Source organism: Dermacentor andersoni, chromosome 1, assembly GCF_023375885.2.
Source record: "Dermacentor andersoni chromosome 1, qqDerAnde1_hic_scaffold, whole genome shotgun sequence".
In the NCBI taxonomy this organism is placed as follows: domain Eukaryota; kingdom Metazoa; phylum Arthropoda; class Arachnida; order Ixodida; family Ixodidae; genus Dermacentor; species Dermacentor andersoni.
Window position 1 is genome coordinate 9,606,264 of NC_092814.1, and position 16,826 is coordinate 9,623,089.

The 16,826-nt window shown below is 49.8% G+C and overlaps 2 protein-coding genes across 3 annotated transcripts in view; one reads left to right on the forward strand and one right to left on the reverse strand.

Moving 5' to 3' along the window:
• Window positions 1-16,826, reverse strand: part of LOC126545730 (uncharacterized) — a 984,485-nt gene that overhangs the window by 207,771 nt on the left and 759,888 nt on the right. The window lies entirely within an intron of this gene.
• On the forward strand, window positions 10,633-13,288 carry LOC140215267 (uncharacterized). Its single transcript, XM_072285913.1, has one exon. It carries the CDS (start codon window positions 11,546-11,548, stop codon window positions 13,286-13,288), a length of 1,743 nt encoding a protein of 580 aa, XP_072142014.1. The 5' UTR covers window positions 10,633-11,545.

The following is a 16,826-nucleotide window of genomic DNA, read 5'->3' on the forward strand; positions in this document are numbered from 1 at the left end:
AGTGGCACATTTAAATCTGGGAGTGTTGCATTCATGTGCACAGTCTATAGGTGATAGCATTATTAAGGTCATGCCGTTTCCTGTCTTCTCATTGGGAAATACACACACCGTTCATCTTGTGGCTAATCAATACCCACTGTATTCTTGCACATAGAAAGAACAAACAGCACAATGACGTACGTATATGCTGCATTAGTGTCTTTTTCATTTACACGGTCCAGGTTGTCTTATGTGTTTGCCCATATTGAAGAGACATCAAGTGCATGTTACAAGTGTCCCAATATGCACAGCACAATGTTTACTGCAATAATTTTATTTATGCTCTTGAATAATAAACAAAATAATAAACTGAAAGCTCCTTTATAAGGTGTGTTCTGGGGGCTCGACTGGAAAGCAGTGAGTGCACTGATCCTACTGTTGCAGAGCAGCCCTCTGGACCTTGCCACACTCTCAAGAGCATGTTGTCCAGGTTGTCTTATGTGTTTGCCCATATTGAAGAGACATCAAGTGCATGTTACAAGTGTCCCAATATGCACAGCACAATGTTTACTGCAATAATTTTAATCATGCTCTTGAATAATAAACAAAATAATAAACTGAAAGCTCCTTTATAAGGTGTGTTCTGGGGGCTCGACTGGAAAGCAGTGAGTGCACTGATCCTACTGTTGCAGAGCAGCCTTCTGGACCTTGCCACACTCTCAAGAGCATGTGCCTGGCGCTCGCTTACTGCCACCAGGCGGTTGAGTGCCTCCAGCAGCAGAATGTTTTGCTGCAAAAAAAGTGGATTGTTGGAATGAATCAACCGCATATAAACCATTATTTACAAATAAAAATGCTCATTGCACTATTGGTACTAACTGCCCTTGACTGTGGAAGCCTTTAGTGTATGCATAATAAAACAATTTGTCGGGACAACATTGCTTTATTTTTCATAACGGGTTGTACTTTTCAGAGCCAATTGTAATGTTTATTAGTGTGCCAACAGCTGACGTGTCCTCGAACCTTCACAAGTCTCTACTGTCAGCACCACAAACCTATTTTTGTTCACTTCAAAATTAATGGCGCTCCCTACAATCCCGTCTTATGCGAGCTGATTGCATCCTATGCCTACAAACATCATATTTTTGTCCCATTACGCAATTTTCTACCATCCTCGGCTGCAGTTCTCTCTCCTTGACATCCATTCTGTCACGCTTATGTAATCACCTGTTATAAATTGGCAACAAGTGATTGAAGATGTGCATGGCCTGCCCACCGATTCCATTTTTTTTCTTAATCTCAACTAGCATATCAGTTGCTATGGTTTACTACGCCACTGTCTTCCTGCCTTAATGCTATCTCCAACAATTTTTGTTACTTCGCTTTCTGCACAGACCTCGACCTCTCAAGTTTCCTTGTTTACCTCCAGGTTTATGTCCCATATTGCATAACCGGTAGAATGCAACGATTCTAAACATTTTTCAAGGATATCGGTAACGTGGCGATCACGATTCGGTAATGCCTCCCATGTGCTGTTCAAACCATGAAATTTTTGTATAAGTTTCGTGCTTTATATCAGTACCTGCGATTGATATTTCACCTGGATAAAGATACTCTTCCATAGATTCTGCGGGCTGAATGTCACTGATGAACTTCTGTTATATCACTAAGTTAGTGAAAGTTACCTTTATCTTTTCCATATTTTCGCGGGCCCACGTACATGTAAAAGCACGAACACTCATTGGCTCTCAATGCCTTTTTTAAACTGGAGGATATTCAGTTCGTTACTACGAAAGTGACTTAATCCGTGCACTATTATTATGCTAAATATGAAACAGTAGAAATATACTTATCTGCAGTTTGTCGATGTCTCCGTCACTGTGTTGGTTGCGAGATCCATCGTCGGCACCACCTCCTTGTCGCATCGTAGCTATATCGGCTGTCTTCCTTTTGCACACACTATGCAATATTCGTGACACTCGCAGTCACGCAGAGTGGAGGAACTCAGCGCACTCACAGAAGCAGCACCGGATAAGTTGGTTGTTCAGGATTGTGCCGTTGCGATCTGTAAAATCGCCTAAGCTATTCGCAGTCTTTCGGGGTGCACGGAAAGATTGCTCACGGAGGAACAGAACTATCCAAGAAATAGTGGTCATCGTCGAGCCTGATCACTACGTCGCGCACTGCAAGCTCGTTGTACGAGTTTGTTTACACTGGGCCTCTGATGTTTAGCCGCCATGCTCGCCCGATGAATGTATGTGATGACGCCACCACAGCGTTCCCTGGTGGTATAAGGTGAAGCGTACTAAATTACAAATTAGTCGAATACACATTCAGTGTATATCTTGTAAGCTTTAAAATGCTTTTAAACCACGTTAAACTAACTAATAATATTGTATTAAATGCATTTGTTTTATAACTCACTCGTGCGTGTAATGCACTTGGTGGAACGACAAACAAGTGAAAGAAGGCGCGACCATGCACCGACGGTATGATCACGTGAGCCCCAGTTTGTCGACCGCCCAGAAGGCAACGCCCAAGGAATGATAGCCACCCAGAGTGAATCTAGATAAACCAATGAAACTGGAGGCTTCTCGAAAGATAAACTGTGTCTCGGTACCATTTGTGCTTTCATCTTGGGGTGTCGCCAGAGCTCGTGAAGATCCCGAGTTTCGCCAAACTCGGCGCATCCTGCATAGCACCCCTGGTTGCTGCCCTTAAATTGTGCGAGGTTGAGGGTTCCCTTTGGCTTGATGATGACCACAGCATCTTCCGCTCCAAATTTGGGCATAACTTGTGGCTTCCGGCGTTTACTTTGAGCTTGCTTGCCAAGAGCCGGAGGGGTGACGTGGCCGTCGCTGCCGCCACCGTGGCTTCCTCGATGTTCGGAACAGACGCGCGTCGAGGTTGCTCGCTCCCACTGTTCTAACTTTTTTTGGATGGTATACTCCATAGTTTCATAAAAAAACTGGCGTCTCCGCGGTCGAAAGCTCCATGCCTCGCATGCTGTCTGGGTCGTAGCCCCGTACGAGAGCCCTGGAGGCCGCGTCTGGTGCCACGTCCGCGGCTACCGCGCCTACGGCGTTCTCGTGGTCGAAGAATTAAGTCCCGTAGAACTGCCAAAAAAGGCCCATTTGGATAAGAATGGTGTTGACGGGTGCCTGGTAACTTCACGGATGTAGTCCAACTGGTTTCGGGCGGTGCAGAAAAAAGTCTTGGCGACAGGACATCGATTCGATGGAGCCGACGTGAAACGCGTCCACTCTCCTTGACAGCTCGCAGCGATTCCATAGAATAAAGAAGCAGCTTTAGAGAAGGGAACTGTACCTTCCACAGTGGTACGAAAGTAAGAAGCGGCAGCGCATGGAACTTACCGAGGGTCCAACAAGTAGCGCTGCTCATACAGGAAGCGGAAACGCGTTCTTTTTTTACTGCGAAATTCAATATGGCCGCTCTCTAGCGGTAGCGTACGCCGGTACGCGCCATGGTCGTCATCCTAGCTTTGCGGCTTGCTTCATTGCCTTGGCTGTCGCGTAACTGGTGCATTCTAATTGCCAACAGACCAAAGAGCCTTTACTGACGCCCATACATACAAGCCACAAGTGAGTGAACAGGACTTGTGACTTTATTGACAGAAGACAAGCAGTACACCTTCTCGTACAAGAGCAGAAATAAAATTTGCATATCGAGATACGCTGAAACCAATAATGCAAGTTCGTAAACTGCTCACTTTCGGCGTTGCAAATGACGGCCTCGTAGCGAGCTACAGCCAGCAGCGCAATCAGATTGGACAGTGTCCCAACTGGTGACACCGATAGTCGGCGTTGAAGATAAGCAACTTGCATTGCGAAACAGTCGACTGACTCGCGCACCTGCTGCCGCGGCCAACACAGCGACATAGACTACCCTGCATTTTAACGTTACCTCCTTTCCAACCTGCACGTTTCTTTTTGTTCTTTCGGGGGCCGCTAATGTGCCGCTCACACTTGGTGCCCCACTTTCACTCAATATGGACATGGTCGATTTGATTCGTGGGCATCACTTTCGGCAGCCACTTCTGCGGGCCCGTTTCGACCCATGTGGCTATCAAGATCATACACTTTGGACCATGTAATTACGTATGCTGGTCTCCGTTCACGCCCCATCACGGCCGATGAAGGCCCACAAGCATAATTTGCCCACGGCTGCAGCAGGAAAGGACTAACAGGGAGCCCCAATCACGGTGCGTGTAAACAGGGAGTCTGTGTCGCTGTGCGGACTGCAGGAGCAGGTGCTTACCTCGAGAGACTGTTTGCCAATGCAACTGACCAGGCCGCCACATCCTAGAAATGTAACACGGCAACCATGAACAAGCGGCACGGCAGTGAAACCAGATTCTGCAATCAAATAACTTCAGCACACCTCTAACACAACATTCAGACTATACACTATACATTGTCTAAGATCCACATGACAATAGTGAGCATACAGGCACACGGGTCGCTAACGGCACATTTAGCCGTTTGACTACAGGCATAGTGCTTGCCTTCATCGCACGTGGTGGTCTGGTAACAAGCGACAACCAGCAGCGCAAGTAGATTGGACGGAGTGTCCCATCTCTTTGCACCGACAGTCACCGTTGAAGATGAGCAACTTGCATTGCGAAGCAATCAGGTGACACAACCATCTGCTGCCACAGCCAACACAGCCACATGGAGTTTCCGGCATTTTAGCGTTGCCTCCTTTCCCTACCTGCACGTTTCTTTTTCTTATTTGGCGTGCCGTAATGAGTAACTCACACATGGCGCCCCACATTCCCTCAATGTGGGCATCACAATTTTGCAGGCACTTTTGCAGGCCTTTCCACCCATATCGTTATCAGGTTCATACACTTCAGACCATGTAATCACGTATGCTAGTCTCCCTTCGCGTCAAATCACGGCCGAGGAAGGCCGCAAGCAAAATTTGCACACGGATGCAGCAGGAATGGACAGAACGGGTACTACCGATCACGGTGCGTGTAAATTTGGAGTCTATGTCGCTGGGCGGACTGCAGGAGCAGGTGCTTACCTAGAGAGACTGTTTCCCAATGGAACTGACCAGGCTCCCGCACACGAGAAACGTAACACGGCGACCAGGACCAAGTGTGACGGCAGTGAAACCATATTCGGCAATTAATACCTTCAGTGTAGCTTGCGCAAAAACCCAGAATATCGAGCAAGAAGAGCAATTCTCAACGAGATTAGGAATTAAATATGGGAACGAGAAAGCTTGCATTCAAGAAAGAGGCCGTTCTACCCTGCAAGCACTGAAGGCCAAAAACATTAAGAAAAGTCAAGTGCTACATAGCACACGGGGTAAAGGTGCAAGACACACGCCGATGCCGCATTAGCTATTTCACGAGAGGAATGGCACATGGCAACGTACACTAGAGGATAGCGCTACAGATATGTTATGCTACTACACCGTGACTGGTATTAAGTATGATCAAAGAATCGGTTGAACTATATGTTTTGATGATGAAGAGGAATGAGACTTAACAAGAATGGAGCACGAAAAAGCTTGCATTTATAGAAAAAAAATACTTGGCACAAATGGAATTTCACAAGGCCAGGCAGCTGATTAAGAAAGGGCAAGCTGACGGAACTTTTTCGGTCAGCATCGTCCGTCTTGTTTAGAAGTTGCAGGTGCATCTGAACACGCAGATTTTTTTTTTGTTGAGCTATCTGGATGGCTCGGCCAATATCCGTGCTGATGGAATGATGGCCGAGGCTCTTTTAACTCTTGACACAGTTCTCCGTAGACTTGATATCTCATCCTAATACTTCTGGATCGTCTTTGTGCGTTCTGTAAAAGCCTCGCGAATTCGCTTCCAGCTCCTTTCTGCTGGTGTAGGTGGGGGCTCCTGTGATGAGGACCAAGATGTGCTTGGTGCAGACTCTGATGGAGTAGAACAGTAACACATGAGATACAGCACAGATTAGCCAAACTCATGTAGTGTTTTCTTTTATGTTTATACCAATTATGCTTAACCGTAAATGTGAACAAGCATTCTTATCATCTGCTACAAATAAATGACATGTTTCTCAAGACTACCAAGCCAATACAGCATATATCAAGCATATTTATTTCTAACGCACGATACTGTGTTAGACAGGATACCAGTAAGCTATCGCAGGAGACGAAAGATCTCATCAAGAAACGCCAATGTATGAAAGCCTCTAACCCTACAGCTAGGATAGGACTGGCAGAACGTTCCAATTAATCAACAAGCGCAAGACAGCTGACATAAGGAAGTATAATATGGATAGGATTGAACATGCTCTCAGGAACGGAGGAAGCCTAAAAGCAGTGAAGGAGAAACTAGGAATTGGCAAGAATCAGATGTATGCGCTAAGAGACAACTCCGGCAATATCATTACTAATATGGATGAGATAGTTCAAGTGGCAGAGGAGTTCTATAAAGATTTATACTGTACCAGTGGCACCCACGACAATAATGGAAGAGAGAATAGTCTAGACGAATTTAAGTAACGCATGAAGAGGTAAAGAAAGCTTTGGGAGCTATGCAAATGGGGAAGGCAGGTAGGGAGGATCAGGTAACAGCAGATTTGTTGAAGGATGGCGGGCAGATTGTTCTAGAAAAACTGGCCACCCTCTATACGCAATACCTCATGACCTCGAGCGTAGCGGAATCCTGGAGGAACGCTAACATAATCCTAATCCATAAGAAAGGGGACGCCAAAGACTTGAGAAATTATAGACCGATCAGCTTACTGTCCGTTGCCTACAAAGTATTTACTAAGGTAACCGCAAATAGAATCAGGAACACCTTAGACTTTTGTCAACGAAGGGACCAGACAGGATTCTGTAAAGGCTACTCCACAATATACCATATCCACGCTATCAATCAGGTGATAGAGAAATGTGCGGAATATAACCAACCGTTATATATACCTTTCATTGATTACGAGAAAGCCTTTGATTCAGTCGAAACCTCAGCTGTCATGGACGCATTACGCAATCAGGGTGTAGAAGAGCCGTACGTAAAAATACTGAAAGATATCTATAGCGGCTCCACAGCCACCGTAGTCCTCCATAAAGAAAGTAACAAAATCCCAATAAAGAAAGGAGTCAGGCAGGGAGATACGATGCCTCCAATGCTATTCACAGCGTGCTTACAGGAGGTATTCAGAGGCCTGGATTGGGAAGAATTGGGGATAAGAGTTAATGGAGAATACCTTAGTAACTTGCGATTCGCTGATGATATTGCCTCGCTTAGTAACTCAGGGGACCAATTGCAATGTATGCTTACTGATCTGGAAATGCAAAGCAGAAGCGTGGGTCTAAAAATTAACCTGGAGGAAACTAAAGTAATGTTTAACAGTCTCGGAAGAGAACAGCAGTTTGCGATAGGTAGCAAAGCACTGGAAGTGGTAAGGGAATACATGTACTTAAGGCAGGCAGTGACCGCGGATCCGCGTCACGAGACTGAAATAATCAGAAGAATAAGAATGGGCTGGGGTGCGTTTGGCAGGCATTCTCAGATCATGAACAGCAGGTTGCCATTATCCCTCACGAGAAAAGTGTATAACAGCTGTGTATTACCAGTACTCACGTACGGGGCAGAAACCTGGAGGCTTACGAAAAGGGTTCTACTTAAATTGAGGACGACGCAACGAGCTATCGAAAGAAGAATGATAGGTGTAACGTTAAGGGATAAGAAAAGAGCAGATTGGGTGAGGGAACAAACGCGAGTTAATGACATCTTAGTTGAAATCAAGAAAAGAAATGGGCATGGGCAGGACATGTAATGAGGAGGGATGATAACCGATGGTCTTTAAGGATTACGGACTGGATTTTAAGGGAAGGGAAGCGTAGCAGGGGGTGGCAGAAAGTCAGGTGGGCGGATGAGATTAAGAAGTTTGCAGGGACGACATGGCCGCAATTATACATGACCGGGGTAGTTGGAGAAGTATGGGAGAGGCCTTTGCCCTGCAGTGGGCGTAAATAGACTGATGATGATGACGATGATGATGATGATGATGATTTATTTCTAAACCCGGCGCTGTTTACCTTGTAGGAGCAGCGAAAGTCCACACAACTGCCTTGTTGTAGGAGGCAGTAGCTTCTGTTCAGTGCGTGGAGTGTCTTGCTTTACACTGGTGCCGTGCTGTTTACTGCATCTCTGGAATGGAAATTTTGACTGCATCAGAAATTGAAAAAAATAGCAATACAATTTTGCAATATGAAATGCAAAAAGGTATGACTTATATACTGTAATGGTTTGTGACTGCAGAACACACGTAAATGTACACTCTTTGTTCTAGGGTGCCTAAGCAGCATGTTAATAAAATAGCTACTGCTACTGTCCCTAATATTGATGTCTTCCTGACTACAATGCGTGTCAATATCTTGAGTATTATTAGGATCACAAATGAGAACATTTTTGCGCTCATTTATGTGCTAGAAGAAATTGCACTGTTGGTTTCACAAGCAAATGTATGAAACACATGAAGCTATTAGAAATAATGCATTCTTTTTCTGCACGAACGCGATGCACCGCTTCACTGCTGCAAAAATAATTGCCCTCAGGTAAACCAAACTGAACAGCAAGAACATTTGGAACCAACAGGTACGAAATATGGGTGAATTATAATGCGTGAAACTGATTAATACATTAAATTCAGTATTTAGCTTCAGTTTATCAAAGGACAAAATCAAGCAAGGGGCTGACAGATGGAATAGCACACTGTGGTATAAAGTTTGTAAACAGGGATAAGGTGATTCAGAAAGGCTGGCCAACGTTTCGATAGGAAGACCTATCTTCGTCAAAGGCGGCCTCGTCATCCTCGGCATGTTAGTTTTAAAGGGTTAGTGCAGTGACTTCACGTGCGTTTGTCGCCGGTGGCGGTTGGTTATAAAAGGAGAGACGTCAGAGGTAATGAGCGCTGTCGCCTGACGTCTGTGAGCGTCGTTCCCAAGACGAGGGGACAAGATCACAAGAGTGGGAAGGCGGGGAGAAAAGAAAAGAAAGAAAAGGAGAGAGAAATAACCTGGGGACACTAGGCGGAAAAAAAAGGGCGGGGGAGAAAGAACCAGAAAAGAAATGAAGGGGGGCATGGGAGGGCGTTGCGGAAGCCAGAGATTAGGGAGCATTCAGAGGTGTCATTGGCGGCATGGTTTTGTGGTATTAGAAGAGCCGGTCAGGCGGTCAGTGCGCAAGTAACACAAAAGCCCCCCTCCCCCCCCCCCAAAAAAAAAAAACGAGTTGAAAGCGTGACTTGAGTAGCATAGCAGCAATGCGTCGAGTAATTTTGAAGTAGTTAAGATTGCGACAAGGAGTCTGGGGTGCAATGTAAGGCGTATCTGGAAGGCAGCGATATGGTCTTTCAAGGGACGTTAGCCCCAGTAGCTCAACGTAGGTGTCGTTACTGCGGTATACAGAATTGGCGATACTCTGTGTGGCTGAGGCACCGAAAAAGGTATACTGACGTCTGGGACTTCGGAATGTGTTGGTGAGGGTGTTTCAAAAAACATATATAAAAAACAGACAAAAAAAGAAATGAGAGGGGGGGGACCGAAACCGGAATAACAAATAGGAGGGTGACGTGCGCAGAAGCGGGCGGGGGCCGGTGTACATGGGAAAAGGGGGTCGTACAGTTGATATAAACGTAAGAACATGAAAGAGTATATTAAATTGAGTATTAGGCAGGAAAAAATTTTCGAAATGGAGGAATAGGTGAGGTTAAGAATTAAGGTCAGCTGGTGGCAAGATGTGTTTTGTGTCTTGGTTGATGATATGAGAATTTCAGGTTTCAAATACCGTTTTAAGCATTCTAAGTTATTCGGTTCTGTGGACGAAAGAAGTTGCCGGCGGACTCGAAAAAAATATATTAATAAGGCTACTCAGTCACGCATGGCTACGGCTACAACGAGATGAAAAGTGTGACGCGCGTTCCGATATCGCTCTTTCTTTCGCGATTGTTTGTGTATAAGGACGGCCTCACAACTAAAGATTCATTTAGGACACAGCAACGGAGGGTCCTGACTGCCCATTTGTAATGCAGAATCTAGTTCGTTAACCTGTCTCCGCCTGTAAGTTAACGAGACGAGTATTGCATAACAATTCAAGCAGCGATGTTAAACGACTTACCGTTATTGCCGTCATCAGTCGCAGCAGAATCCCGCTCCCGTTTCGATGCAGACGTGTTCCGCATGGCTCACAACCAAAACCTAGCTTTCGGGCTTACATCTCCTCTCGCAAACCAATCACTACATCCCAAGTTAAACAACGCATGTTATCGAAGCACAATAAACTGGTTTTAGCACAAAATAAGCAACCAGCTTACGTGTACAAACCAATGAATCCGTGCCTGCCGTGCACGCGAACGTGCCGGCAAAAATTTAAATCCAGGCCAGAGATCACTTGGGTGGTCGACGAGTCTGAACGTTATCTTGCGTTTACAATGGCTGAAAACAAAACAGTAAGTACTCAAAGGTACAGCACATCATTAGGAATAACAATTTTGTTTTCTTTGTCATGTAACAAGATCGCTTCGATTAGCGTGGAAGGAAGTTTGTAGGTTAAAATTGCGCTTACTATGGCCTCTAGCGGGAGATATTGCGCTCACCGGGAACTTTTTTAATCGGTGTACTATGCGTGTTTTTGAGGAGCGCCGCGCGGTCAATTTTTTTTACCTCCGTCGCCATTTGAAGAACTTGAGAGTGTGCGGGGCCTGGCGCCCCTACTGGAGCGGGGAGGAAAGCAAGCGCGCACTCACCTCTTGCCAACTGACCGTCAGCAGCAAAACAGCCGAACGTAGCACCTGAAATTTATCAAGCGCATGACTTCGCCGCACGAGGGCGAAGATTGGCGTCACTCGGTGCACCCTCAAAGCCCGATGTAAAGCCCCGTAAACTTCGTCATGTAGCGACATCCTCCGCCTTCACTCGTCCTCGTTTCTCCTCTCTCCACCGCCGCCTGCTCGAGCCTAGCATACGACCTTTCGCAGAGTGAATGCACACAGCAAGGCGCTGTGCGCGTTAAGCGTTCGCGTTGGCTTTCTAGCTCCAACTTCGCGCACTGCATACAATTTCTATACGGACGGTTATACAAATTCAGTGACGGCAGTTTTTTTTTTTTTGTTTTGATAACTATTTTATTAAATAGTATCTGAACGAGCGCTAAAGCTGTACCATGACGACTCCGAATGTATCGCGTGCGCTACAACTAGGTACGCAACATTTGTCAAGTGCGTGTCGCAATACGTTGTTGGGACGAAGAAGAAGCGCTCGTCCCTAGTCAGAGCTCGGCTCCGTGATTGCTAGCCAATTACGCAGTGCTAATTACCTCGTACCAAAGCTTTGCTTGCACCAATGTGTCCGTGAAGGCGAGCGGCATCGACCGATACCAGCTGACCCCAGAGGTGCGTTTTTCTTTGCCACATTTGGTGACTGCATCTACTGCCGCCGTGCGGAGGATTGCTAGGCTTAGGCGTGTTCCGCGGACACTCGGCCCAACAACACCGTCCCACCGACAGCGGCCTGCCGTACATCCCGGCGGCTGCAGCTCGTCAGCTCCGAGATGGAGGCGCCCTCTGAAACAACAATGATCGTGGACAATCACATGTGCGTTCAAGTTCAGGGAACAGAGATCTCACCCGAGGAATACCACAGCGACGCCAGATGGACGCTCGCGGGGGAACGCATGTCGAGGCTGCGCCAGCGGACCCCCGCCAGCGGCAAGCCCGACGGACCCGCCGGGAGTCAAACAAGCACGAGGTATAAATTCTACAAGAACGCCAGAGCCTCGGCCATCAAGGCAGCACGCATGCCAGCCATGCCACTAGAAGAAACCAAGATAGTTGTCAGACCCAGAGGGGGACTGGACATCGTCAAGACCGGCACCACCACCATCGCTGCGGCCATACTCACTGCGGCCAAGATCACGAGCGAGGAAAGCGCCGCGGACACCATCTGCCCCAATACACAACAGAACATCATGGTCGTAAGTACACCGAACGAAGACAACGCGGCAAGGTACGCTAAAATCCAGGAGATATCCATTCAAGGCAAACCCTTCGAGGTCAGCGCATATCACACGGCACCTCACGACACCGTGAAGGGCGTCATCAGAGGCATCCCCATCGACGCGAGCGCCGAAGAGCCAGATAGAAAGATCGTCAACGAGAGGAACCCGCTAGCAGTGGCCTCAAAAAGGATTGGAAGCACGACCACTGCGATTGTGGTGTTCCAGGGGCCCAAGGTACCGAACTTTGTCCGATACGGAGTCACCCTGATACCGTGCCGCCTCTACAAGAAACAGATCGACGTCTGCCAGCAGTGCGGCCGAGTGGGACACCGCAAGGACGTTTGCCCGACCCCCACAATCAAGACGTGCCTGGCCTGCGGACTCGCGAACCCTACAGAAGACCATCGCTGTGCCCCAAAATGTCAGTTGTGCGGAGGCGAACACCCGACCGGAGACCGAACGTGCAAGGCGAAATACAAGGTCCCCTACGTAGTGCGCAAGCGACTATGGGAGCACCGACAGGCCGAACGCCAGCTGCTGTCGGAGAGCGATTTCCCGCCACTCGACATGCCGCCAGCTGCGCGAAAGTCGAGGACCCCATCGGAAAACCGCGCGCCCAAATCCAGAGACAGCGGTTGTTGCAAGAGAAGCCTCAGCAGGAAAACGTCACCATCACGTGAGCGAGTGAGCTGGGTCGACGCAGCGAAAGGAAACAACATAAGGAACGCGCAGAAAATTACCGAAACCACGAAGAAAGAAGATATTAATAAGGTCCGGGAGGCAAATGAGCTCCTAAGACAAGAAAACGCGGCGTTGCGAGCGACCATCAACAACCTCACGAAAGAGATCGCCGAGATTCGTCAGTTGCTGCTAGGCAACGACGAGCCTCTACAGAGACCCACGCCAAGCACAAGCAAGGCCGAGGAAACGACAACGAACATCCCGGAGAAAGCCATAGAGGAACCGGCACCGAAGAAGCGAGCCATCGAGGCCACGCGCACGCAAACAGAAAACGATCGCATCGACAGCCTCGAAGCGAAATTCGAAGCGACATTCAGCAAACTCGAACGGCTAATCACGACAAACATCGCAGCAGTGACAGCACTGAAACAAACAATGGAGACCTACCAAGCCGATAACACGAACAGATTCGCCTACATCGAAAGGACCCTACAGCCGATGGTAGGCCACCCGACGTTTGCGCCCCTCTTCGCGCATCATCCACCCAACCAGGGAGCCCCGTACACGCCAACGAAATCATGGCCGCCAACGCAACACCAGCAACAGCAGGTGTAACCGCGTGGCAGTGGAACTGTCGCGGCTTCGGAAGGAAGAAGGCAGTCATCCAACAGCACATCGTACATGCCGCGCGCAAGCCAGACGTTATACTACTACAAGAAACACTAACCGACGCACCGTCCCTCCCCGGCTACAGAGTGCACAAGGGACCACCCGACGGCAGAGGCCTGTGCACCCTGGTCAGGAAAGGACTCACGTTCGTCGAACATGAGTTGCAAAGCAATAACAAGATCGAGCACACACTCACCGAAATCATCCCCGGCAAGAAGAGGAAAGGAAGCATATTTCTGCTCAACGTCTACAGCAACCCATCTCAGAGAAAACAGAGATTCAAGACATTACTGCACAGAGCCAGTACCGCAGCGGGCCGCAACACGCTGATCGCGTGCGGAGACTTCAACGCGATGAACCCTGCCTGGGGCTGCAACAAGTACACAGCAAAGGGCCGCGACCTGTACCAAGACGCCACGGAACTCGACTTCACCCTCATCACGGACCCGACACATCCGACAAGTATTGGTAACTCCGTGTCCCGGGACACCACTCCGGACCTCACGTTCGTCAAGAACGAGATCCGGGGCGCGATCACCTGGAGAAACACGGGGATCGACCCAGGCAGCGACCACACCATCGTGGAAATCGGCATACCGGAACACGACACCACGTCAAAACTCACAGATGGATAGACTGGGATGCCTTTCGAGACGCCAGAAGCCAGAAGAGCGACGGTGACGACGAGATCGAAGACATCGACTCGTGGACGGCCGGAATCACCAAGAGCGTACGCGACGCGACCAAAGAGATTGAAACGGGCGCGGAGATCGACAAAGTAGACAGCCGGCTTGCGCATCTCATCGAGGCCAAACAGTCGATACTCAATCGCTGGAAGAAACAACGGCTTAACCGCAGACTGCAAAAGAAGGTGGCGGACCTGAACCGAGCGATCGAGGATCACTGCCGCGCTCTCTGCATGCAACAGTGGAACGAGATCTGCAACGTGGCAGACGGGCAGATGCATAGCGGGAACACGTGGAACCTACTGCGGCACCTGCTCGACGAAACGAAGACCAAGTCGCACCAAAGGGACAGACTCGCCAGGCTCATACATCGGGCGGTCTCAGCACACGGCGTCGATGAAGTCACCAGGCGCATTAACGACAAATACCTGCCGACTACACCTACCGAACAACACGCGCCGTACAGCGGCCTGCCTAACGCGAAGCTCGATCGTGACATCGACGTCGAGGAGGTACGCGCGGCCCTGCACGACCTCAACAGCCGGTCGGCAGCCGGCCCGGACCTCGTCACGAACAAGGCGCTCAAGAACCTCGATGACGGCTCGATTGAAAAGCTCGCAAAATACTACAAGTGCTGGAGAGCGGGCGCGCTGCCAAAGCTGTGGAAGACAGCCAAGACCATCCTGATCCCCAAGCCGGGGAAGCCGCCGGACACGGATAACCTCCGGCCCATCTCGCTCACGTCCTGCGTGGGCAAGGTGCTGGAGCACGTCCTGCTCAACAGGTGGCAAGACTACCTGGAACGAGAAGGGCTGTACCCGGCCACTTTGATCGGCTTCAGACAGCATCTCAGCACGCAGGACGCGATGCTGCAGCTCAAACACCAAATCATCGATGATGGTGGCTGCGCCCGCGACAACAAAGCCATCCTAGGGCTCGACCTGCAGAGCGCCTTCGATAAGGTGAAACACTCGGCGATTCTGTCCCAAGTCTCCAAGCTCAACAACTACATCAAGGACTTCCTCACAGACAGGACCGTCGAGCTACGAGCAGGCGACCTACAGACGCAAGAGAAGAAGCTCGGGAGCACCGGAACACCGCAGGGATCGGTCATTTCGCCGATGCTGTTCAACCTGGTAATGATCGGAGTGGCCGAAAAGCTCGGGCGCATCGAAGACGTCAGGCACACCATCTACGCGGACGATATCACGATATGGGTGACCGGTGGCAGCGACGCCCACATCGAGGGCGCGCTGCAAGCCGCCGTCGACGCAATAGAAGACCAGCTGGAAGGCACCGGACTGAGATGTTCGCCGAGCAAATCGGAGCTTCTCATACTCCCACCTACCAAATACAGCAGAGGCAAGTCCAGACAACGCGAAAGCGAAAAAATCAGAATCGTGACCAAATCCGGCAACGTGATCCCCGAGGTCGGCAAAATTAGGATCCTAGGCATGGTCATCGAAAAGCACGGAAGGAACGGCGAAACCATCACCCGTCTCAAGGCAAAAGCAGCCAACGCGATTCGACTCCTCAAGCGAGTCACTTCCCGAAAGGCTGGCATGAGAGAGGAGAGCCTGATTAGGCTCGTCCAATCTTTCGTCATCAGCCACGTCGCGTACGTTGCAGCCTACCACAGATGGCTGCAACACGAACGAAACAAGATCAACGTGCTCATCAGAAGAGCGTACAAGACGGCGCTGGGCCTGTTCGAGTCCACAAGCACGACCCGCTTGTTACAACTCGGGCTACACAATACGCTCGAAGAAATAGCCGAAGCGCAACGGACCTCTCAACTGGAGCGGCTGTCCATGACCAAAGCCGGGAGGAAGATACTGGACGATCTGGGAATAAGACGCTCGAACGAGGTGGAGATGAAGCTCCCCGTCCCCGAAGAGGTGCGACGCCAGACCAGAATCGACCCCATACCGAAGAACATGAATCCCGAGTTCAACAAGGGAAGAAGAGCGGCGAGGGCCAAGGCTCTCATCGACCAGCATGCCAACGACGAACACGCGCGGTACGTGGACGCGGCCGAATACCAACGAAACGCCTTCGCAGCGGTCGTCATAGAGGCGTCAACCGGCGCCACGAGGACGGCAGCGAGCGTGAGAAGCACCGAAGCGGAGCAAGCGGAGGAGGTAGCCATCGCCCTGGCCATCGCCGACGCAGAATGCCACACGGTGCTGAGTGACTCAAGACAGGCGGTGCGTAACTTCGTCAAAGGGCAAATCTGCAGGGAGGCTGAGCGCGTACTGCGAGCGGTAAAACTAGACGAACGAAAAGTACGACTCAAGTGGTTCCCGGCGCACGCGGGCGACGCGTCGGAACGCAATGAGAACCATAATGAGACGGCACACGCCGCGGCGCGAGCGCTAACCAACCGCGCCCCGGCGACAGATCGTCCGACGTGGTTCGGAACTAAGGACCGCATGACGGATTACAATGAAATCGCGAAGGCCTACCGCTTGGCTCGCAGGACTCTTCCACCCCCGCACCCGAGACTGAGTCGACGGAGGTGGTAGTGCTGAGACAGCTCCAGACCGGATCGCTACCGAGCCCGAAACTGATGAATCGCATGTACCCCGAGACATATCCGACAGATATGTGCAGAGTCTGCCGGAGGGAGACCGCAGACTACACGCACATCTTGTGGGACTGCATTAAATATCCAGAAGACGCTAAATCAAGAACACTCCCACCGCGGCTCGAGGCAGCCGCAAAGAGCTACGACCGAGACGATGAGCTCTGGTCCGTCCAGCAGGTCCTCTAGGCGCTCGAAAGGCACGGACCCAGCG

What these genes read in the sequence shown, in the direction of transcription:
- LOC140215267 (XM_072285913.1), top strand. Translation starts at nt 11,546, where the DNA reads ATGGAGGCGCCCTCTGAAACAACAATGATCGTGGACAATCACATGTGC.